At 38.3% G+C, this 23953-nt stretch overlaps 1 protein-coding gene across 1 annotated transcript in view; it reads left to right on the forward strand.

Annotated features, from left to right (window-relative positions):
- PTPRZ1 (protein tyrosine phosphatase receptor type Z1) overlaps positions 1-23953 on the forward strand; it is a gene marked incomplete at both ends in the record, with an annotated part of 137346 nt that overhangs the window by 72048 nt on the left and 41345 nt on the right. Inside the window, 8 exons of the mRNA XM_084279246.1 lie at positions 3227-3406; positions 5089-5240; positions 6631-6726; positions 6980-7046; positions 10795-10952; positions 11478-11628; positions 17737-17921; positions 18641-18767. Coding sequence (XP_084135372.1) covers positions 3227-3406; positions 5089-5240; positions 6631-6726; positions 6980-7046; positions 10795-10952; positions 11478-11628; positions 17737-17921; positions 18641-18767 — 1116 coding nt within the window. The remainder of the gene's footprint in view (positions 1-3226; positions 3407-5088; positions 5241-6630; positions 6727-6979; positions 7047-10794; positions 10953-11477; positions 11629-17736; positions 17922-18640; positions 18768-23953) is intronic.

Consider the following 23953-nt stretch of genomic DNA (forward strand, 5'->3'; position numbering starts at 1 on the left):
GTATTTGCATCTTTTTCATACATAATATACATAGATCAGCTTCTTACCATGACTGTGGGTGAGTGCATGGCAGTATGTAATTACATGAAAATCACTGTTCTAAAATTTTCTTTGGGTTGTAAAGTTTCATAGATACTGTAAGTTTTTGGTAAGGTGTAAACAACAAAATTCTGTATGAGAAGAGAGTATTTTTATCATAATTGCATGATTGAATTGCCTTTGTTTCTGCACAGAAGAAAGGCAGGACATCATCAAACCTTTTTTAGCAAACTCATCTCATACATAATGTTCTTCATTTCACCAAGCCTTCTAACTTCCTTCATTTCTTTCTGGCAATACTTAAGAAAAGCTTCACATCCAGAGTGAACAAACAAACTTCCTCGATCAGGCCATAGCATTACTGTACTGCCTACAGCCAGCATCCTACATAACTCCACCCTGGTTCTGCGATGGATTACAGTGTTGGCACGACACTGTCTTCTGGGATCAGTTAAGATTGCTTTTGTTGTCATTAGCTTCATGCTAATGAATTCGTTGTATTACACATTGAAACACAAACAATGACTACCAAGTCAAAGAATTTACATCCTACATAACAAAAACACACAAAAAATATGAAACCATGGAAGTTGGAAAGACATTATAGTTTATCTGATTTGAATGTAATTTGTATTGAATGTGATAATGGATAGTAGGGAATTTAAGGGGAAGATGCAAAAATGGGATAATGCCCTTCATCAAATGAAGCATGGAAGAAAGTACCCAAAAGTACACTGGTGGGAGAGAGAAAAGAGTAGCATTTTCAGTCAGTTCTGATGTCAGTGGTTCAGACAGCAGTATAAGAGAATAGTTTTATGATAATGTTGGTGCTGGAAAAAGTTTCGTGATGATGTTCAGTGGGAGAGACTACAGATGAGCCATGCAAGTGGGTATGTCAGTGGAAAGAGAAAGGAACAACAGGGGCATCAGCAGGAGCCTGAGGAAGTCTTGGGCTATGGCAAAAGAAACAGCACAGAGCGGGGAGCACAGTGTAACACCAAGGGATGGCCATGGGCAACCAGCCCAGCCCTAACTGGCAGAGACTTTCCAAGCCCCAGGGAGGGCTCTGAAGAGTTTGCTGCAGCTTGGAAAATCACCAAGCTGGCTGAAAGCAGACCTGGAGACAAGGGTCTGTCTGCAAGGATGCACAGGGCAAGCTGAAAATTGTTATTTCTAACCTGTCTGTCCCTGTTTGGATGCTTTTATATTTAAAAGTTAATTATTCTAATTTATGCTTAAATAAAATTGGCTTTCTTGGTTTTAAAAGCCTTCAATATCTGTTAGAAAATTCACTATAGAAGATTTAAGAAATTTTGGTTGACTTGGGATCAGAATTTCTTAAGGGAAGCTTTTCAGAGAGAAGGTGAAAGATTAGACACTCTTTTCTTACGAAAAACGCATTAGAAATGGGGATATTGCATTATTTGCCCAAGTGACAAACTGTAACTGACAGATAATGTCTAGGACAAGTGTGACTTGAGGAGGAGCTGGAAGCTTACCCTATGTGCCATCCCCAAGGGGACCACTGCTTGATCAACACGGGGTTCTAATCCCCACCTGCAGGATATTCAGATTCATACCCTGGGACTTAAAACTCATTTCAGTTTGCTTGGCTGTTCTGCCTGACAGTTATTCTGGGGCTGTTTAAAGAAGTAAATAGGTTTGTATACCATCTGACCTGCAGAAATTCTGATGCAGCAAGGTGATAGTGCTAACTCGCTTGACTTGATACTTGTTGAATAATTTAGCTCAGGTTTGTTTCTAGGTAGCTAGCTATCCAGATGAGCATCTTGTATTACTGCCTATTGTCATGGTTACAGGACTGGCTGAATCTCTTCCATCTGAGTTTTCTGAGTAAAGTATGAGGGCTGTCCTTGCCTGGGGTATGTTACAGAAAATCTACCACTGACAGACTTGGATGTAGCACAGCAGCCTGTAAATGAGCACTGGCTCATTTCAACATGTCTAATAGAATTCAAATGTGTGCATTGGATGCACTAATATTAGCTCTTAACTACTAGTAAGTGGGAAGCTAACTGAAGCAATTATATTTTCTGAGGTCTGTGCAGTCAACTCTTGGTTTTAATTAGCCCTTTGAAGTGTTACCAGAATTCCCTGTCAGGAAAAAAAAATATTTATAAGTATGCAAATGGATAAACATACACAAAATATTGTATTATTTATATTACTGCATTATATAAACAAGAGATTCTCAGAGTGGCTGCTAACCCCTCACACTGATCTGTAGGGTGCACGAGCAATTCTCGTGGAGTATAATCAAATCTTTGGTGAAGAGCATGCTGCCTGTCTCCATGTTGTCTGTGTCTGAACTGACCACGGCGAAATTCCGTGCAAGCCCTGTGGTCTGGAGAAGGAGCCGTGCTGCAGCGCGGGGCCTCCTGGCTGCTCTTGCCCTGCAGCTGTGACGGGAGATGGTTGGCATGTGGGTGCATGGCCCTCCAGAGGAAAAGCCAGGCCCCATGCAGTTGGGCTCTCTGGCCAGAGCATCACTAACCTCTTTCCTTTTTCAGGGTGGAATCACTTTACATTTTTTTCCTCTGTGAATCACAGAATCACAGATTCACAGAATTGTAGGGGTTGGAAGGGACCTCAAGAGATCATCGGGTCCAACCCCTCTGCCAGAGCAGGCTCCCTAGCACATATTGCACAGATAGGCGTCCAGACAGGTCTTGAAAAGGGATTTTTTAAAAGATCTTAACTGTTTTTATTCATTTAAAAATCATATCATGTGGCCAACTTTCATTGGGCAGAAGGAACGTTGATGACATTCGTACAATTGAAAGAGTTGTTTAGAAAGGAGGGGTTTGCAGTAATTCCCACGTTTTTTTGAATGCCAATTTCTTTCACCTGAAAGCTTTTTCTCTCCCTCCCTGTTTTATTTGTTATTTCTGTATGTTGTGTGTGAGGGAGAGGTTTATCATTTTCTGCTTTCTCTGGAGATTCATAAATGTGTAAGTATGATGTCTAAAATGGTAAAAAAGTGTCTTAACTGTTGAAGGTAGGATGCAGTGGTGGGTGTGCTAAGTATTGCTACAGAAGAGGCCTAAAAGCAGGTCAGGTACTTGGATCACAGACTGCAAACTGTGTTTTAACTTCCCCACATTAAAAATATGTGGATGACAATTCAGGCTTTAAATGTATTTACTTTGAATGTTTTGATTTCTAGGAACTTTGAACCAAAAGAACTGGGGAAAGAAATATTCAGCCTGCAATGGTGCCAAACAATCTCCTATTAATATAGATGAAGATCTTACCCAAGTAAATGTGAATCTGAAGAAACTTAAATTCCATGGATGGGAAAAGGAAACTTTGGAAGATACTTTCATTCGCAACACTGGCAAAACAGGTAAAAAGTCAGACTTCATGTTGGAGTTAGATGGGGTCAGAAAAGTGATATAGGATGGACAATCAACCAAGAAATTTCAATGGAATATTTTCATTTCACTTTTCCTTAACTGGTGTGTTCTGAATATATCCATTAAGTGAAAAAAACCCGGGTGATGGCAACACTCAAGCGTAGATGAGAAGTCATAGAAATGACAATTATGCAAACAGACAGATAGAGCCAAAGCAATCACATCCTTACTATCATCCCATCATGAGCACTTCAATGAAGCTAAACAGTAATTTAGCACTTGCTATGAAAAAATGATAAATATTATTACATACCTAGATCTGTAACAAGTATACAAGAATATGTTTTAAAAGTACGAATAAATGATCTAATCATCTGGAAGAACTTCATGGACGAGTTGTGATTTCAGAATTCCTCTTAGATGGCTTCTTACAGTCAAAGAAGAGCAATAGGTGCTTTTATGGGCTGATTTGTCTTACCTATCTTAGAAATGTATTTTAGAAAGTGATTTGTGCCTACAAGTGCCTATTTCTCACAGCTATAAAAGAAGCTCATGGTGGCATTTACATTGTCAGACAAATCTTTTTGCAGCCACTTATAAATCCAGAATAGCAGTAACTAAAAGCTGCTTGTTGAAAGTACTGGCTCTTGCTTCAGGCACAGGTATAAAGGAAGGACTCTCTTAACAACTGTCTTTCACCTTGTACCAGTTCCAGTAGGATCCCTAGACCAGCCTTATCTTTTTTATTTTTGTTTTGTTTTGTTTTACTCTTTTTTTCATTGTTCCTAATTTCTGTTCATGGCCTCATTATGTACTTCCTACACACTACTCCACAAACCACTTACTTCCTTCTTGCCCTACTAGCTGTGACAAATAGTGCATTTGTATTTTCCAGGGATCCCTGAGGAAACATTCTTTAATGTCCATAAAAGTCTTCCTCATCTACAGCAATTCAAAGATTATAAAAGGAACTGCTAACCTCTGAAGTTAGAATTGTCTTTGAGGTTTTGAGGAAAGGAATGTAATGAAACTGAGCTCCATTAGTGCTGTTCTAGTAAGAGGTCAAACAATTCACAGTGACTGGAGGTGGGACTGCCAAATGTGAGGCTTAAGTGTATTCCACCCTGCTCATTCCCTCCAGAAAACAAATAAATGCTCAGTCCCATCTACAGTTCGTGTACAGCAATATCCACCTGAAGACTTGTCATCACTTTTCCCATGGGAGACTCCTCCCCAGCTAAGGAGTCTCACAGACAGGACAGTCTTCCTAGAAACTAGCTAAAATTCCATTTTCTGGTGTCGAGTGCTTTCAGGAAGCTATGTATTTCAGGAATTTCTTTTCTTAGGTGGCTGATACAATTTTCTGAGCTTTTAAGCGTTGTTCTGTGGCTAGCTTCTGACAACAGGAGACCAATATAATAACACACTTCATTAGATGACTATTTTATCAATTGCCACATGAAAGGAAACATACATAACAATGAATTATCCCACTTCTTCCTTAGTTTAAATAACCAATATCTTGTCAACCTGCTTATGAAATACAGGGATACAATGGTATCATATTTACCTTTTAGCACCTAATACTGAAATATGAGAGTCAGAGATGCCTTGGTGGGCTTTTGTATTGACACTCCTTTTTTTTTTTCTACTCCTCTCTCTCTTTGTTCAGTGGAAATTAACCTGACTAATGATTATTATGTAAGTGGAGGTGGGTTAGACACTGTATTCAAAGCAAGCAAGATCACTTTTCACTGGGGAAAATGCAACGTGTCATCAGATGGATCAGAACATAGTTTAGAAGGACGAAAATTTCCTCTTGAGGTAAAGTACAGAATATATTGTGACGATTTTGATGATTTGATGCTCTGCAAAAAGTAATACTGTTTACAAATACCTTTGTTTATCACTTGATTACAGTCTGTTTGCAAATATAATCACTCAAATACAAAACACTAATATTTAAATGATGCATCTTAGAAGGGAAGCATAAAGCACTCTTCTGTGCATGCTGTGAATGTTTAAACTGCTATTTTACACGTATCTTCTAAGATGACATTAGAAGTCAGTTATGCTAATCTGAAAAAGTTCAGGCTCCTTCTGTCAGTTAAGCTCCTATGAGTTTGGCCCATCATATTCCACAATCAGTTGTTTAAAGTGTAATTGACTTTTCAAAGCTGGGACTTTGCTGAGAGCCCATGGGAGCTGCTGTGTCTTACTGAGACATAGCACGGCCCATGTTGCTGGGCTGGCAGCGGCGTGCCAGGATCCACCCTGTGAGAGCAGGTCCTGGGTGCAGCCGCATTCGCAAGTTTGGCAGAATAGTGGGGTGGAGAAAAGGAGCAGGTCTCAATGAGATCCATGAGGGCAGACCATGCAGACCAAACTTTGAACCCTCCACATGGCATCGCAATCATTTTCCAGTTGAGAAGATGTAGTTGTGCAGGAAACCATGCTGCTCTCTCACTCTGAGCACTTTGGAATTCTGTGTAGAGCAAAACAATAGAGCCAAGGTTGTCCTATGCTCCATGGAGAGCTGTGAGCCAGGATTTTTCCCTGGGCAGTGTAATTTCCTTTTATTTCATTGGCTATTTAAAAATTCCTACTCACACTCCAACTGTCCTGCCAAGGCATTGTCATCTTCACACAAAAAGCTAGTAGGATCAATTCATGTTGGTGATCCACCGCCAGAGAAGATTTCCCAACTGCATCTGGAGGAGAAAAAGAAGGGATGCAATAAAGCCCACGCCCATGACAGCAATCACATATGGACACAAAACACCTGCTAATCTTTTATTAACAATACTTTTTTTACAGCTACAGCAAGGCAGTAGGACAGTAGGGATATTTTACCTTATGATTCATGTTTCACCACTGATTTCAAGATTCACCTCACCCGAGTACTCTAGGTTACATTGTTCAGAATCAGCAAGTTATATTAGCGTACAGTATCATCCATGGAGAGCATTGTGCTCCTTGGAAGGATAACTCCTGCATACTTAGAGGTTTTCCAGGAGCTTTTAATTTTTAGATAGCTAACAGATGATGAATTCCATTCTATATCTTCAGATAATGCATGTGAGATGGTAGATAAAAAGCCATATACTTGTAATTAAACTTATTGCTTGGACATTTCTTCTCAAAATGGGAATGTAAATGACTACATTGATTATTTTTTTATATATATAACATTTGAATATATTTTTATTTACAGATGCAAATCTACTGCTATGATGCAGATCAGTTTACAAATTTTGAAGAGGCAATTAAAGGAAATGGAAAGTTAAGAGCTTTATCAATTTTGTTTGAGGTAAAGAATATCTTTGTGTCATTAAGCAAGCTTTGAAACATGGCAGATGTTCAAACTGAATTTAAGTGGTTTTGATGCAGGATCACTGAGTTAAAAGTTTGCATATATCTTTCTAATGTATGCTTACAGAAAAGCAAGTGGGCAAAATATGTTTGCTCTGCTTTAAGTCATCTATAATTTTGGTGGTAAATGTCAACTTCCAGTTTCTTTCATGAAGCCTGTACTGTTAACAAATGTAATTTTTCTTTGACAGATTGGACTAGAAGATAACCCTGATTATCATCCAATCATTAACGGAGTAGATAGCGTTAGTCGTTTTGGTAAGTCTGCCTCCATGCTTTATTGATTTCTGATTAGACTGAATTCCATTTTGGTGTAATTATGAAACCTTAAAGACATTGGGAAGCACAGTTCTGTAGAGCTCAGCCACGTCTATTTTGTCAGAAGCCACAGAAGTCATCTGGATAGACTAAAGAGCAGGGCAATCACCAGCTGTGTGAAATTTAACATGAGCAAGTGCCAGATTCTGCACCTGGAACAGAGTAATCCTGATTATTCATACAAACTGCAGAAAAGAGAGGCTGGAGAGAAACCTTGCAGAAAGACATATGGAGGGTTGGGTGGACAATGAGTGGAATATGTGTCAGCAGTGTGTCGTGGCAGCCAAAAGGACCAACCATGTTTTGGGGGTGCATTGAGCACAGCTAGCTGGTCAAGGGAGGGGATCGTCCCACTTGATGCTGTCCTGGTGTGGTCCCACCTCAGGTAATGTCTGCAGTTTTGGGTACCTCAGTATAAGGACATCAAACTATTAGAGTGTGTCCAGAGGAATGTGGCCAAGATGGTGAAGCATCTTGTGGATAATACTAGCAAGAAGTGGCTGAGGTCACTTGGTTTGTTTAGCTTGGAGAAGAAAAAGCTGAGGGGTAACCTCGTGGCAGTCTACAACTTCCCCAGGGGGCTAGTGGAAGAGGAGGAGATGCTGGTCTCTCGCTGGTGAGCAGCACTAGGACATGAGGAAATGGAATGAAGCTGAGTGAGGGGAGGTTCAGATTGGATGCTAGGAAAAAGATTTTCACTGAGAGGGTGGTTGATCACCCCAACAGTCTCCTCAGGGAAGTGGTCATGACACCAAGCCTGTCAAGATGCATCTGAATGTTGCTCTTAGTCAAATGGTTTAATTTTAGGTAATCCTGCATGGAGCAAGGAGTTGGATTTGGTGATCTTTATGGGTCCGTTCCAACTTGAGATAGTCTATGACTCTACGATTTATTTACCCCAAGACTGATTATTTATAACAACAGCAGTAAATGTAAATGATTAAATATAATTATCACTAGGAATTTGCATCTCTTTAAATGCTAAATCAAGAGGAATGTCTGATGTATTCTGTGAGGGTTTTTAATCATATATTTCTGGATTTTTATATGTGGTTGGAAGCCAAATAACCCTGTTGCCGCCATCCAAGATGTGTCTTACAAGCGTGAGAATATATGAACATCAGTATTCAGTAGACTCAGCAGAGTTGAATTATTTTTTCAGTAGGTCCTGAGTAAATCTGAAATAATCCAATTACATTTGCATTAGCATTATTCAAAGCAAATGTTGACACTTTGGTGTTTAAGAATTCCTTGCAGTTTCACATCAGAGTACCTAGACCGCATGAGAAGATCTGGGCTCTGTTTCTAACTCAGTTCCATGATGGCTTCACAGAAGAATAAACATGAATGAACACCATCTTGAACAGGGATATTTTCTTACATTGTGGCCATGACCTTAAGTAAACGGCTAACTTTGTCTCAGTTTTTCTATATGTAATGATGTTTGAGCTTTGTAAAGCCCCTTCAGCTATTGCCCCACTGTTTTCAAAGCTTTAAAAAGTATGGCACTGAAATCAAAATTGTTTTTCTCCAGAAAACAAACACCATTCAACAAATATAGAAGGGAGCAACCTTCATAAATTACAAAGGCAGAGGAGGGGGAAATATAAAGCAGTTAAGATTCATTATCTTTGTGTGCCATCTTCTGTGAAACACGAAGGCGTATGAGTAATACATCAAGGCAGATGCTGTCCTACAGCCTTGGAAGGAGCTGTAAAACTATCAGCAGCAAGATTCAAGATACAGCCACTACATTGCACTTCAACAATGAGTAGAATACTGTTTCCTTGAATAAAATTCAAATGAGCTCTGAAAATTCAGGTCACGACTACATCAAGTTGTTCCTCCTGAAGAAAAGTGAACAGCACACGATCTGTTCTTGTCTGCAATGTACATGATCTGTCCTTGTCAGTCATATCTATATTGTGTTTATTTGAATCCCAGTTGCTGAGTTCTTAAGCTCTGCAGAGGAGCAATCCTGTTCCTTCCAGACAAACTTTCTGTTTCTCATAATTCTTTGTAGGTGTTTGATTTTAGAATCTAGGCTGTCAATCACATTAAAAGGCATTTTAAAATGCAAAATTGCAAAATGTACGTACGGCAGGATCCCCACTATAAATGAGAAGTTTCCCATCCCCAGGCACCTATATAAAATGAACTAGCCATTCATTTTTACTGAAGGAAGAAAGCATTAACTAGACATACCAGACAGCACTGATAGCTTCTGTCTAAAGGCTGGTTAGCATGTTAACAGGAGAAATAGAAAGACGGGCTTTGTTTGACACTGCTAAATGTTCCCCTCTCATCACACATGTATAAGGGAGAGTAGAGGAGTCACTCTTAAACCTTAACTCAATGGAACAGTCACTATACAGAAGAAAAGCATCAACGATTTGTAGCAAAGTACAAATGTAATTTGCTTCACTCACCAAATTTGTAAGGAATTATAAAGACAATGACTGGACAGAAATCTGTACAGGGCGCAAGAAGTGAGATACTGGTAAAACCACAAGTTAATGCACAGTCTGAAAATTCATTAGATATTCATAAGATAGATAGATATTCCCTACTTATCAAGTAGGGAAAAATTTAAAATCAGTAACTTTAGATTGAAATAAGGTATATAGGGATCTACATGATTCCAAGGTGTAAAAAGCAAATATTGTTTTGCATGCACCAGATAATAAGACAGATAATTGCCAAAAGATCAGTAATTGTCACAGACTAAAAAAAAATCTGCCTTGAGGAAGATGGTACCATTTATGCAAATTTCTGTTGCTGGACCCTTCTGTCATGTACCATCATGAACTTGGCTTTCTGTGGGTGGACTCCCAGCAATTCTTTATGCTTGCACCCAGCTGACATGGAACCAGGTGAACTGCTGACCTGAAAAACATATTATTTTCACAGGGCAATAAAAAGAGTGGTCATGCTCCCCCAGAGGAGGTCTTTGCATCCTTCTCTGCTTTGTGTAAAGCTGATACAGTTTTTCACTGTATTATCACCATCTTTAAAACTCCTGATCCACAGAAATTGACTGAGTTCAAGAAGCATCTGGACGATGCACTCAGTCACATGACTTGGCTGGCCCTGTGTGGAGCCAGGAGTTGGACTCGATGATCCTTATGGGTCCCTTCCAATTCAGGATATTCTATGATTCTACGAAATTCTGCTTCTGTGGTCACGTGCAATGTAACTCTCAGGTCTAACATGATGACAGTTTCCCAGGCAGTGATTTTCTGCAGAGGTGAAGACCCTGAGAGAAACTCACATACCTGACCAAATTCAGGGAGAGTTTGAAGTCATGTTATGAGACCAAGAACAGAGATCTGATATGTTTTTCTGTGAAGTTCACGTGTGAGACAAAGATCTTGGACATCTACAAGTAAACTTACAGGTGAACAAATTCTTGTGAACCAAGGTACTGATTATTACTGGAGTAACTCATTACACCTTCCAAAGTAAAAAAACCAAAAAAATTGGTTTGAACAATACTTAGCCAAATTACAAAGAAAAGCCTCAGAGATTTATTTGTATGCTAGTCTCTTCGGAGATCAAATTTTAAATGGTCCCCAAATTAGCATGTTCCTATAATGGTAACTCTTTTGGAGAGTGTGATTTCTATTTATTCATTGCTTCTGCAGTATTTGAACTGTCTGACTCTATTTTTTTTATTTTTTATTTTCAGGGAAACAGGCTGCCTTAGAACCATTTATTTTGTTGAACCTTTTGCCGAATACAACAGACAAGTATTACACTTACAATGGGTCCTTATCAACTCCTCCCTGCACTGAAACAGTTGAATGGATTGTTTTTAAAGATACCATTAGTATTTCTGAAGACCAGGTAATTTTTTAAATGTATTAAACCCGAACAATTGCACATAATACCAAAGAAAAGCAGTTGCCATGAATATGGTAAAAGCGCATGGCATTCATTGACAGCCCAGCAACCTAGGATTTATCCAGTTAAAAATTTTTCATGTAGCCATTAAATCAGAAAGGATATGTATTGCTTGATTGTGTTTTCACCTTTTTTAATTCAGAACTAGATTCTGAAGGATTTCTTGCCTTCAAAGGGAGAGCACACCTCCTAACTCTGCAGACCCTCTGGACTTTAGCCCAGATAAAAGAGGAGTACAAACCTGGATAGACCATGGCTCCAACAGCAGAGTGGTTGATAAATACAAGTGGAGTAATCCATTAGGTATACTGCTGGTACAGGGGAATAAAAATTCAGTACTACCCAGGAGACCTCAATGGGGAGATTTTAACCAACATCTTTTCCCCAGAGTTTCTGCCTGTTAAAATAACCTGGCTAATTTGTTATGACTTCTAACTTAAGGGTTTTTTTTTTCCTTGTCTCTTCCAGTTAGCTGTATTCTGTGAAGTCCTTACAATGCAGCAGTCTGGCTACGTTATGCTGATGGACTACCTGCAAAACAACTTTCGAGAGCAGCAATATAAGTTCTTTGGGCAAGTGTTTTCCTCTTACACCGGACAAGAAGAAATTCATGAAGCAGGTATTTACTGAATAGTAATCCCTCTCTTCATAGGTTGAAAGACAATTTTCAGTAAAATATTCATCCTGGTATGAAGATACTCATGTTAAATTGTGTAGAAAGTAGCATGCTGTATTATTACTCATAAATACATCCCTTCAGAGAAAAAAATTAGCAATCATAAAACATGTCATATTAAATGGAGTGGAAAATTAAATGCTTGTCTTGACCAAACATTCAGTGAAGATCACGTCAGTTCAAGCTTTCTTGCACTGCCCTTTTAAATGTGTTTCAGACTTAAACAAAGCTGCCTATTCAGGGACTGTAAAAGGATTTTGTTTTACAAACTATTTGGTTTTTTGTTGTGTAATATGGATGCTTTTCCAACAGAGGCTAAAGTGAGGTCACCAAATTCATTTCACGTAGTCTGCTGAGAAAGTGATAGATGGAGAGAATCCAAAAGCCAGACTCTGTTCTGTTTTACTTAAAACCTCAGGGAAGTTTGTATAGGTTATATGACCAAAACCATGCATGATGTAACGGGAAGCAAAATCTAGCACTAAATATGGAAGTCAATGATCTCTATGCTCACAAGCACAGAGGAATAAATAGTAAACATCTAATTTAGGGTCATTATGTTGCTACTTGGGTGGAGATAATTGTAGATCCTTAATCTCAGTTGCACTGAACTCTGTTTAATTAGACATAGACTGATGACTGAAGCATGTGCTGTAGGTGTTCTCCAGATTAGAAAGAGGTGTGGTTTCATTTTAATTCGCTTGCTTGGGTGATTATGTTTTTTTCCCTTCTGTAAGGATCCTGTGTCTGAAACTTGCATACAAGCTAGGGGTTGTCCATCGTTCAGCACTGCTGGAGAACTGGGTCCCCTGCATGAGTACATCACACTATTTTGCCACAGTTCTGAGCAGAATAGTTGTACTGCTTTATTTCTATAACCAGTCAGTGACACTTCTGTTTTGACCTCAGCTTGTAATGAACTCCTCAGATGTGTGCCCAGGATATGACTTTTTTTTTTTTTTTTTCATTGGTCTAAGCCAAGAAATAGCTGGTCTGGCAGAGTTGTTTGTGTAGGTACTAAGAAGCATTTGAAAATTTGGAAGCTTGGAGAAGGAGTATGGAATTGAGCTGCAGCAATAAAGCATTTTACTGCAGTTAAATCTATTTCTGCTTCCAAATAGACTTAAAATGGATATTGTTGATTTGGCCTAACTGAGGGAAGGATCATCCTTCCTCAAGTCCCTCTGTTTAATGAAGGTCTCTGGAATACAGGTCGCTGCAATAGAGACCACATTTTTATGTCAGTGTTGTCAGAAGGAAGGCAATCTTCTCAGCCCTTTCTAAATAGAAGTCAAGTGTAGAAATGTCATAGGCAAAGGACCTTTGAAGGCAGAGACTGTGACTTCTGCCACCTGCAACCCATTTTCCTCCCAGGTGGTAGCACTACAGCCGTGACCTTGGTCTTGACCCTTCAGCTCAGTCACAGCTACTTTCAGTTGCACCATCCTAATCTAGATTTCCATAGAGACTGACAAGAAGAAAAACTGGGTAGTACCACTTAAGATAGAGCCCTGCTTTCTTCTGGCCACTCCATATGCTGACACCTAAAGGAGCTTTCCATGTGTTGCCCCAAAGAGTCTGTGCATGAAAACTGCGCAGGAGGTTGCTTTTTCTGCACGATATCAATGAGATTTTCTGGAATTTTCTATTTTATTTGTGAGCATGGTGTCCATACAGACTAAGAAAGCATGTCTATCCTGAAGATATTAGGCACTTTTTTCTGCATTGAGTTATACCATTTAAAATTAGAAGGCCCATCTATTTCATGTAATGAATAATGAATAATGAATAATCCAAGATTTCTCTGTGTGTAGACTTGTATAATACTGAACAAATGGGTTTCAATCTACCAAGTTTAAGACAGAAGTGTCCTGCATTCACATTACCATAGCAGCAAACACATGTATTATTTCTCCCAAGTGAGGTATTTAAAGTAAAAAAAAAAAGTTTAGGTTAAAAATTCTGGTTTGGCCATAAACTAAGATGGACAGAAAGGAAAATCTTCCTGTATATTCATTTCACATTTGTGTTAGCACACTGTGTAAATGCAACACTATCACATACACATACATTTACATATTTATGTGTACACACATGTATACACACACACACACAAATGCAATTATAGGATTTGTTTGATGTTGAACATAGGAGAAGCATCTGTGTTTCTACCTCCATTTCAAGAGAAGGTAAATAAAAAGCCCCAGGAATCATTAAACTTAAATGTTGAGATGAAAAAATTGTAACATGAATGCCTAAGTTCCCAAGAGTAAATAGGCTTATGTATTTCATATTTAATATTGCAAAGTCCTTGCAGTCAGCAGAGAAAAAATTCTATTTGAAATCCCTTTAGATGACAAAGAGAAATGACAACAGTGGGTCTTACTCACGTAGGTAGCTGAAAAATTATTTTGTGTTGTGAAACCTAGAATCCCAGTTTTCTCCTGTTGGATTCGGTGTAGGCTTTCATTAGGCAGTAGGATTAAGTGCTTGGTTTATTGCTGTTATTAATACATTGCATTTCTTAATTAGAGCTAAGTTGTCTTAAAGGGACTAAAAGAATCTTTCTATTCAATTATAAACTAATTTCAGCAATATATTGTCAGAAATTTTCACACAGTGACAACCTCAACATTCTCAGTGTAAAAACATTGCCCTGATGAGGACATGGGAGATACTTCATTCCCTAAGCCAGCCTAGTGATACACGTAATTTTCCTCTGTGATATAGATGTACGTATTTATTTAAGAAGATTAAATTAACTAATCCTTCCAGCCATACTGGAGGATTCAACTCGAAAAACTTTTTGAAATTGCAATGCTTTATCTCCACTAACCTCAGCTGGATATCAATTTATAGCAGAAATAGAAGTCTGTTCCTAAAAACCTAAGAGCCATCCTGGTAGCTGCTGGGCCCAATACATAACTTCCCATCCACTGCACTCTTCTAATAATGTCCTGTGTGTAAGCACAGAAACACGATCCTTGTTAATCTTCCTCAGTTTAGTAAAAATATAAAGAACAGTGGGTTCTTAAAACTCAAGAGTGACAACATATATTGGTAAAAAATATTTGCCAACCTGTTTTCTCATGAAAACTTACAGAGTCCAGCAGTTATTTTAATTAAATTCTCTTGCAAGACCACAATAAGGACTCAAGCCTTTGCCACTTCAATACCACAGACAACATAAATTAGCCAGAAACCTTCTCAGATTCTCTCAAGACATTTCCTCCTGTGCAGGATACTTTACACAGACATAGAGTGCTGGGTATTGGTGACCAGGCTGCGGGGCGGCCTCTGTGAGGAGAGGCCAGGGCTGCCCTGTGTCGCACACAGCTGGTTCCAGACAGCTCCAGCCCACCCATCGCAGGGCTCGGCTCAGCCCCTCAACCACCATAGCATGCTTTTGGGAAATCAGGTTTAGAAAAAGGCAAAACACTGCACAGTGGTGAGGTGTGAGGGGGAAAAGTGCGAGAAACAGCCCTGGTACACTAAGGTGGGAGAAGAAGGAGGGAGAAGAGGTACTCCAGGCACCAGAGTAGATTCTCCTGCAGCCAGTGGAGATCATGCATGAGCAAGTTTTCTGGTGGCATCTGTGACCCTGTCCTGAACGACTGCACCTCAAGGAGAAATTCGTGAAGAACTGTATGCTGTGGGAGGGACCCCACACTAGTGGCAGGAAACAGCATAAGGAGGAAGGACCAGCAGAGACAGTGTTATGAACTGACCACAACCCCCATTCCCAGCCCCCCGTGCCACTTGAGGTGGGGAGATGGAAGAGTGAAGTTGAACTTGAGAAGAAGGGAAGGGTAGAGAGAAGTTGCTTGTAGTTTTGGTTTTGTTTCTTGCTATCCTACTGTATTTTTTTTTATGACAAATTAATTTTCCCAAGTAGAGTATGGTCTGCCCATGACAGTAATTGGTGAGCAATCTCTCTGTCTTTATCTTGAGACATCAGCCTTTTCTTCCCCTGTCCTGTGGAGGAGGAAGAGTGAGAGTCACTGTGTGGGCTTTTGATGGCCAGTCAAGGTCAATCCAGCTCACACATCTACAGTGTTGCTCCACACTCATCATATAGATAGACTGGGAATAACTACTTTTTGCTACACATTGTGACAGGGGCCTGAGAAGCCCTTGGCTGTCTTCATCTAAATGAATTGATTTCATAGCTTCCACAACTGAAAATCTGGATTTAAAAGATAAAAATCTCAAACCCAGAATCAACTAAAAGTAGAAGGAAGCAAAAAATCATGAAGAAATTCCTTGAGTTATCCAGTGCTGCCTTAGAACTACAGTGTCAAGCTCAGGGAAGCTTAAGTTCAGGCAGAAATACACACAGAGACACACACATATATATAAATAGGACAAATTTGGGTAGCTTATAAAGGTCTTTTTGTCAAAAACACAGCCCAAATAGTTTCTAACAATGATTTGACTAATGTACCTTGGTGTCCCCATGATACAATTCAATTTAGATTAGAAACTTCTTGTTATATAAGTAGCATTATATGCCACAGAAGAATAAGCAAATATAGCTGCATTATCATCATGTGACATGCAAAACCAGCATCTGAACACCCACTTAGAGAAAGCAGAGACCTGAAGCAGGGGGTGGCTTGAATACTCTCTGACTTCCTGTTAATAGTGTTTTGTTGCTTGAGACTTGTAGTCCAGTTGAGTACCTGTGACTTCACAATAGTAAGATACTCAAGAACTTCTATTCTTGAAATCTCTTTGCCCAAATTAAAGCAGAAGTTGAATTAGGTAAATTGGTATGCAGTCTCCTCACTTTTCCCAGTCTCTGGCGAGGGAAAATAGAAAAATGCAGAAGCAAAGTACCTCTGAGCACCTCTGTGATACTGACTGGCAGGAAAGGGAAGGATACAGTACAGACAGGTTGACTTATGAAGAAGGGCAAGAGACAACAGCTTGGAAAGGAATCAGTGTGAAATAATATGCAGATGACTGTCATGTAGGAATATTGTTGGTCACTGCTGAGATGAAGAGGACCAAGCATCAGAAGGGGGAGAACAAAAGGAAATAAATGTGACTTTTTTTCTTGAAAAAAAAGACAGTTGGAAGACCCATCTAGAAAGGAATATGAGGTGAAACTGAAGGAAATACTACAGAACACACCGATCTTCCACCTTTAAAAGTTTATAATATTGCTCAGTTAGTGTGAATATAGTCAGAGATTTCAGAACCAAATTCACTCATAGACAAAAAAGAGGAGAGGAGGAAAAACGACAGTAGAGAAGAGTTTGGACAGGAAGAAGCTTGGTACTTAAACTATGAAAAAAAATATTGGAGAGGTATTTTAAATTCCTTCAAAAAAAGAAATAGTTGAAGAGTGTTTAATTTCTTAAAAAAAATAAAATCAGTTTAAGTCATGCCTCAGAATTGAGAAGGGAAATCGTCTTTGCTGGTCTAGTGATTTCCTTTTGCCATCTGGTGGAAATGGAGTGGAATGACAACTTTTAGGAATTGAATGTGCACAGTCTGAGATTATTTTCTTTTTATATTCAGTCTTCCTTTACACCAAGTCAAAGAGGTGTGTCAGATACATAGCACAGTAGATTAAAAGCCTGGCAAGATACATAATTCAACTAAATTACACAGACTAATGCTGTCTCTGTTACTAGCTCATGAACAGGGAAGAAACAAAAAAGTCTCCTTTTATTTTCTGTTGACTGGCTCAACCCAGAGCTGCTCAAAACTTCTTATGTGTTATCACAGAGGTGCTACCACTGTCACTGATTGGTTCAGCCTTGACTAGAGGTGGGTCTGTCTTGAAGCCACCTGGCACTGGTTCTGTCAGATATAGGGGAATTTTCTAGCAGAAGCTCCTCCTGTAGCCCCCCTGCTACTCAAACCCTTGCCACACAAACCCAGAACTGTAGTGCATGACACCTTAGATATTTTAATGGAAAGCTAAAAATGAGGCACAGGAAAGACTCGCATTATTTTTCCCTGGAGGTGGCTCAAGATCTTAGTAGAGTCATTTGTAGCATTTAATAAATATCATATTAAGTCTTCTTTTCTTTGTTCCAGTTTGCAGCTCAGAACCTGAAAATGTTCAATCTGATCCAAAGAATTATACCAGTCTTCTTGTTACATGGGAAAGACCTCGAGTTGTATATGACACCACAATTGAGAGATTTGCAGTCTTTTATCAACAGTTGGATGGAGACGACCAGACTAAGCATGAATTTCTGACAGATGGGTATCAGGACTTGGTAACTGTAAACTCTTCAAGTTTCATACAAAGGGGTGATGGCAAAGCACTCACTGTTAATTGTCTTAAGGGCTTAAACGGTAGCTAGGAGTTGATTCAATAAAAAATTACTTCTTTGGCTGCAGTTCACAGAAGCTGTATTTCTTTTTTTTGTCTGTAAAGTCACAAAGACAGTTTTAAAAAACCTAAACTTAAAAATCCTGTCTTGTAGAGCAGAGAGAAAGATTTTTCAGTTTGCTATTCAGATTTGCCTGTACTATCCCCAAAAGTTTATGACTATGTCAATCTCAGAGCTCCTTAGCCATAAAACCCTTAGTCAATTAATAGTGATCTGTACTTAATTGCTCACTGACATGCAAAGAATTCCCTACACAAGCAACTAATAAGATTATGTACAATCATACTGTTATCAATGACTAATGTAATCTATTCCATTTACCCTCTTTAAAGACTCATAATTTATCCAAGATAATGTTACATAAACTCTAGTGTTTAGCATTAATAAATTACATCGTTTGGTAGCCTCCATGTAAAAAACCACCAGATTTCTTTTAAAGATGACTGGAAAACATTTGATTTGTATGCTCTAAAGCATACACTAGAGTTCTGGAAGAAAGGAGCTTTATGGTTCATATGAAAAATGTATTATAAAACAAATAGCATATACAAATACTGGATACTTATTTGCAAGTAAATTATTAAATATTATTTTTCTTTTAGGGGGCTATTCTAAATAATCTGCTGCCCAATACGAGTTATGTTCTTCAGATAGTTGCTGTTTGCTCTAATGGTCTATATGGAAAATACAGTGACCAAGTCATTGTTGATATGCCTTTAGAAGACCCAGGTAAGTGGTCTTTCGAGCTTAGCGATCACTTTTAGCTGAAAATCTGTGTTTGAAGAAGTAGTTTGTTTGCAAACCAGTTAAAATGCACAACTATCAAAATATGCTAAAATGAAATTTCAAAATCGCTGCAGTTAACCTTCAGCATGTACTTTGCTACTGATATTTTACACGATGTAATTCTCCATTCCTTGTAAACATTGCCTATGAAAGAATGCATGTTATTTTTTTTTTAACTGTAAGAATATTCTGAAAAACACCTACCTGATTTCAAATCTCACAAGTGTATCCTTTAGCAATATAATGTAGGGAAATAAAACCACGTTTGGTATTATTTCTCTATGGTTCAAGCATCGTCCCAAAATTAATCCCACATAGCCAAAGTCTTAAGGAAACAAGTAATACAAACCCAATATATGACTTGTAAATCTGTATCAATTGATTTTGAAATTTGATTTCTTATGATTACTTGGAGTTTGATTTCAAAGGATTTGTGGTGATGGAATTCTCTTGCTTCTTAATGCTGCCTCGCAAAAAATCAAAAGGCCTAACAAGCAAATCTTACTGATTTCACAGCCAGATTTACTTCTTCCGCCTGCTGGTAAATATGAAATAATTTGAAACTGTAGCATGAAGCTTGATCTTGTCCTTAATAATTCCTTGAATTCTGTGGAAGTTTTAGCATCAGACCCAGTTCTTATCACAGTGAGTGTAAGCTGTGCTTTTAATTAAGAACCTTGTAATTAATCATAGGAAAAAATCAAAGACTGTCGATCATACAAGCAACCAGTATTTTTTTTTATCTAAGTGCCTGGGTTCTTGTTGTTTATTTATGGATTCTGACAGTTAAGTTTTGCACTTCTTTAAGTCTGTTTAGATATAGCGAAGTCCTTAGTAATATTGTGATAAACATGGGAAAGCAGGTCAGCTTTTCATTTCAAGGGAACCCCATTCCTATACAGCAAGAAAAAATATGATTCTTGATAATCTCTGCTACATAAATTATGAACTAGTAATGGTAACAGGCTTATAACAGTGCATTTTTGTCTGAAGGAGGGGGGCATGGGTTCAGGTGTAGTACATCATAGAAATTTTCAATAAACAACAAACATCTTTCATATACAAAATATTAGGGGTCTTACTTTAATATGTACCAAAATTTTCCTATTTCTCTTCAGTTTTCTAAGAAATCCACAATGAGGTTCTGACATTCTGCCTGACATTTCACTTCTCTATTTGTCCTTTATCTATCTCTTAGATACTATATTCCTCCACTTCCTTTCCAGAATTTGCTGATTTTCTGTTTGAAAATTTTCTCAGATGAGATTCCATCTAAATACCCCCACCTCCATTTCTACATGGAACACCAAATAATCAGTCTACTGTTGTCATTATTAAACAAAAGTCAGTTTAACAAAGCAAATGAGTGCAGTGCTGCCATCACAGCTTTAAAAGCTCAGAAAACAGGCATTGCAACACAAAATCCAATGTAGGGAATATCTGTAAAATAACCCACATTACTACTACTGTTGTATCCCTTCCATAAGGATCAGTGAGACTTTGTTTGTGTCCCGCTCTGCTTTGTGCTGTGGCTCCTTATTGAAGGACATGTTTATGCAGAGGTGGGAAGAGAGACAGGAGAACTCTGGGGCTGGGTAACCCCGGAGCCTGCACTAGATTGTGCACATACTACTGGGGAACCAACTCAGAAAAGGACATTGGGCATTTGGCAGCAGGACAGATACAGCCACTGACCACAGCATCCCTGTTGTGCTGCTGCCAAAGTCAGCAGTAGCTTGGCATTCAGTTCAGTGGAAGGAACAGTGAGGGCCTTGCTTTGGAAATACATGCTGGAAAACTGTACCCTCCAGTCTATCAAGAGAAATTTTGGAGATTTGTATTGTCAGAGAAGATAATTTGGTGCAATGCAAGTTACCCATAGTAGTTCTGAGTGAGGTCTGACATTGCCATGCCTTTTTACACAGACACTGATTTCTTTTCATTAAGGAAATGAGAAAACACAATGCAAGGATACCTAGGAGGCATACCAATGTAAAGATGTGTCTGTATAAAATATAAACAGGCTAGAGTAACTATGAGAATGGCATTCTTGTGTTTAGGTCATTTGAACATTTAAATATGTCTCCTTAATGTTTTATTAAAGGAGTTTAATGTATATAAGTCTATTCTTATCCTGAGTCTTCTTGGTTTTAAATAAAGTATTGTGAAGAGGAGAGTTAAACAATCTGCATATCAGAACTGTATAAACACCTGTTTTAGGGTAGTTCAGTAGTTCTGAAAATTTGTAATAGCTTCAGGTCTACGTAAGGTTTTTCCTTTAGTTTTCTGAAAGCTTCAAAATTGAGGAAGACTTTTTTCAGGTCAAATGATGTTTCAATGATATTTAAAATTAAAAACAAAACAAAACAAAAAGATAAATCTATGCGTAAAAATTAAATACAAACACTAATATTTTGTGTGTTTCACAAAAACTGTTTCTTTGGGCAGTTTTCTATCTGAAACAGACACAAAGTTATTATATGTACTCTAGCGTTCTATTATTTTGACAGTTCCACAGTGGTAGATCTGAAAGCATTGGATGGGTAAATTCCCATGTAATTAGTATGATTACCATGGGTGCACATTTCACTATAAATAAATTCTATAGATGCTGTCTCAACCCTGGATATAATTTTAAAATATATAAAAAACTTCCATTCATTTCTAATATTAATTTTTTGCATACTTACTTTTACTAATTATTTACATCTGAATTAACTGTTGCAAATATTGCAAATATTTTCATATTTAATATTTTAACATTGCAAATATTAAACAGCAGATATATGAGAATGTAGCTATCTAATGAGAAAGATTTGTTCAGAGCAACTTGCTGGTTAAAAAACTATAACATCATTGGTTTTGTGATCTGCTTTATAGATCTTGAGGCAAAAGGGGAATTCATGGAGCTCCTGCTTGTGAATTTATGAAAGAAAAGTTATCTTCACCATGAAGACATGAAATAAAATTGACTCACATAAACCATAAGCTAAAACTTTCATTTTCAAGAATTACTCTGAGTAAGCCAGTTTAATTAAGATGAAATTCACTGCAGTTACCTCCAGATCAATTAATCTTCATGTTAAGAGCTAAAGTGAGGCTTGAGTCATGTGGAAGCATTAGCTGGGCCCTTTTCCAGGAAGAATTCTGCCCTTGGAGTGGCGACTTTTAATGAGGGAAGTTTCAGTACACTGTGCAACACAAGTGTGGTGTTCAAAAAACTCATGACCATTGTTTTAGCCTATTCTTTTTGAGATGCTCGAGAGATCCCATCTCATGCCTGCTCCCCACCCTGTCTGGGTGCCTGCTGTCTGTGATCAGTGAGGGCTCTGCAGGCTCTGGGTGATACGCAGACCTTTAAACCTTCTTGTTCTCAGAAGTGCTTTGTAAGAGGAAAGACTTTTTTGGACCATGCTCTCTCCCTCAGTTTGTGGAAGCCTCAGGAGCTCTGGTCTGACATTGGGCAAATGATCAATGCTGAGACTTGTGCTCTTTGGGTTTTGTCTAAACCGTACGAGTGGCAGTACGAGAGGCACTGTGTCTTGTGATACAGTGTATGTGCAGATTAAAACCAGTTCCAGTTAGTCCCCGTTTAGTTACCAGATGCCCTACATGATATGGTGACACAGCCACCATTGAACACGAAGAGAATCACATACATAATGTTTTAGTCAGCTTTGGTGACAGTCAAACCTTTATTTACAGTTTTTTGTTTGCTATTAGAATTGGATTTGAATAACTATCTCAACGTGTGCTTTGACTCTCCAGATAACACCTATATAGCTGTGAAAGTTCTGCGGCAGTTTGTTGTGTAGTTAATACCAGTGTTACTTACATGCTTTTGCTGACACAGGAAATGAAAAGTAAGAACATGTCTCTCATCTTCCTTCGTGTAGACTTCAGTTGGTGTTTATAAAAAAAGAAAAACCCAATGTGCTGGGATACAGCTCTCAAATGCTGTCTCCTGGATGGTAACTCTTGCTGTCAGCGATGCTGTGTGAGATTCTAACTATGCAATTTCTTTGTGAGCGATTTTTGTCCTAAAAACAGTAAGCATATCTTAAATGTTTCATTAGGGGATGCATTTTTTCTAACTTTGTACTGATAAATGTAGGACAAATTTAATCAGAAGAAACATGCTTTACTTTTGTTCTTACCATACCATTTATTACAGAAATGCAGACGGTTTCTGGTGTGCATGTTATTCTACAATTACAAATCAGATTGTTTTAAGATAATTTTTTTAAGATTTGCATTGCACATAAACATAGGGAAATAGTTGCCTTTTTTGTCTTTGTTCTATCATTTCTTCATCTGTCATCGAAATGCACTATGAAAAGACATCTACAAAACTTTCTAACTAATGACTTAACTATTTTATTTTAAAATGTAAGCTATAGAATACTCAAAATGTGGCTCCAGAAAAAATAAACAAGCTTGTTCCTCAACCTACATCAATGGGTTGTGTTTTTGCAGGGTGCAGTTCTTCTCCTTGGCTGGGGGATGTTCACAGATTTCTCTAATCTCCCATCAAATCAAAAACTCAACAACATATTAACAGAGCTTCTATAAGTGTGTCTCTCTAACGCTTTTGACACATATATTTCTGTGACCAACTAAATTTAAACAGGTTTTGTAAAATGCCTGAAGATTTAGTGTGGGTAGTATATACATATATATCATATATATATATGTATTTATGCATGTACTTTACTGCCTCTCCTTGGAGACAATAGGAAGAAGCTGTAGTTTTCTGCTAGTGCAATTTGAGAGCACATACCCTAGTGTGTACTTCAGCACATCTGGCACAATTTTATTCTTCTCATTCAGTCTGATTAAAGCTCAACTCGAAACTAGTGACCACAGAAAGAATGGATAGCATTTCTCTGTATTAAAAACATTTTTCAGACAAGTCTATCGAGTACATGATACGTGGTATGGGTCTACTGTGGGAAGATTTTCAAACTAATGACTACAATATTTGATCTATATCATTGAGAAGCCAGGGAATATCATTATCTCCTCCACTCCCTTCCTCCCCTACGCTCCCCTCCCCACCCTTCCCCGGAGCCTCCTAGGCTTCCAGGAGTCAGAGGTAAGATAATTTTTCTCTATTTTGTTATTAAAGG

The sequence above is a fragment of the Gallinula chloropus genome, assembly GCF_964237585.1.
Source record: "Gallinula chloropus genome assembly, chromosome: 1".
Lineage (NCBI taxonomy): Eukaryota > Metazoa > Chordata > Aves > Gruiformes > Rallidae > Gallinula > Gallinula chloropus.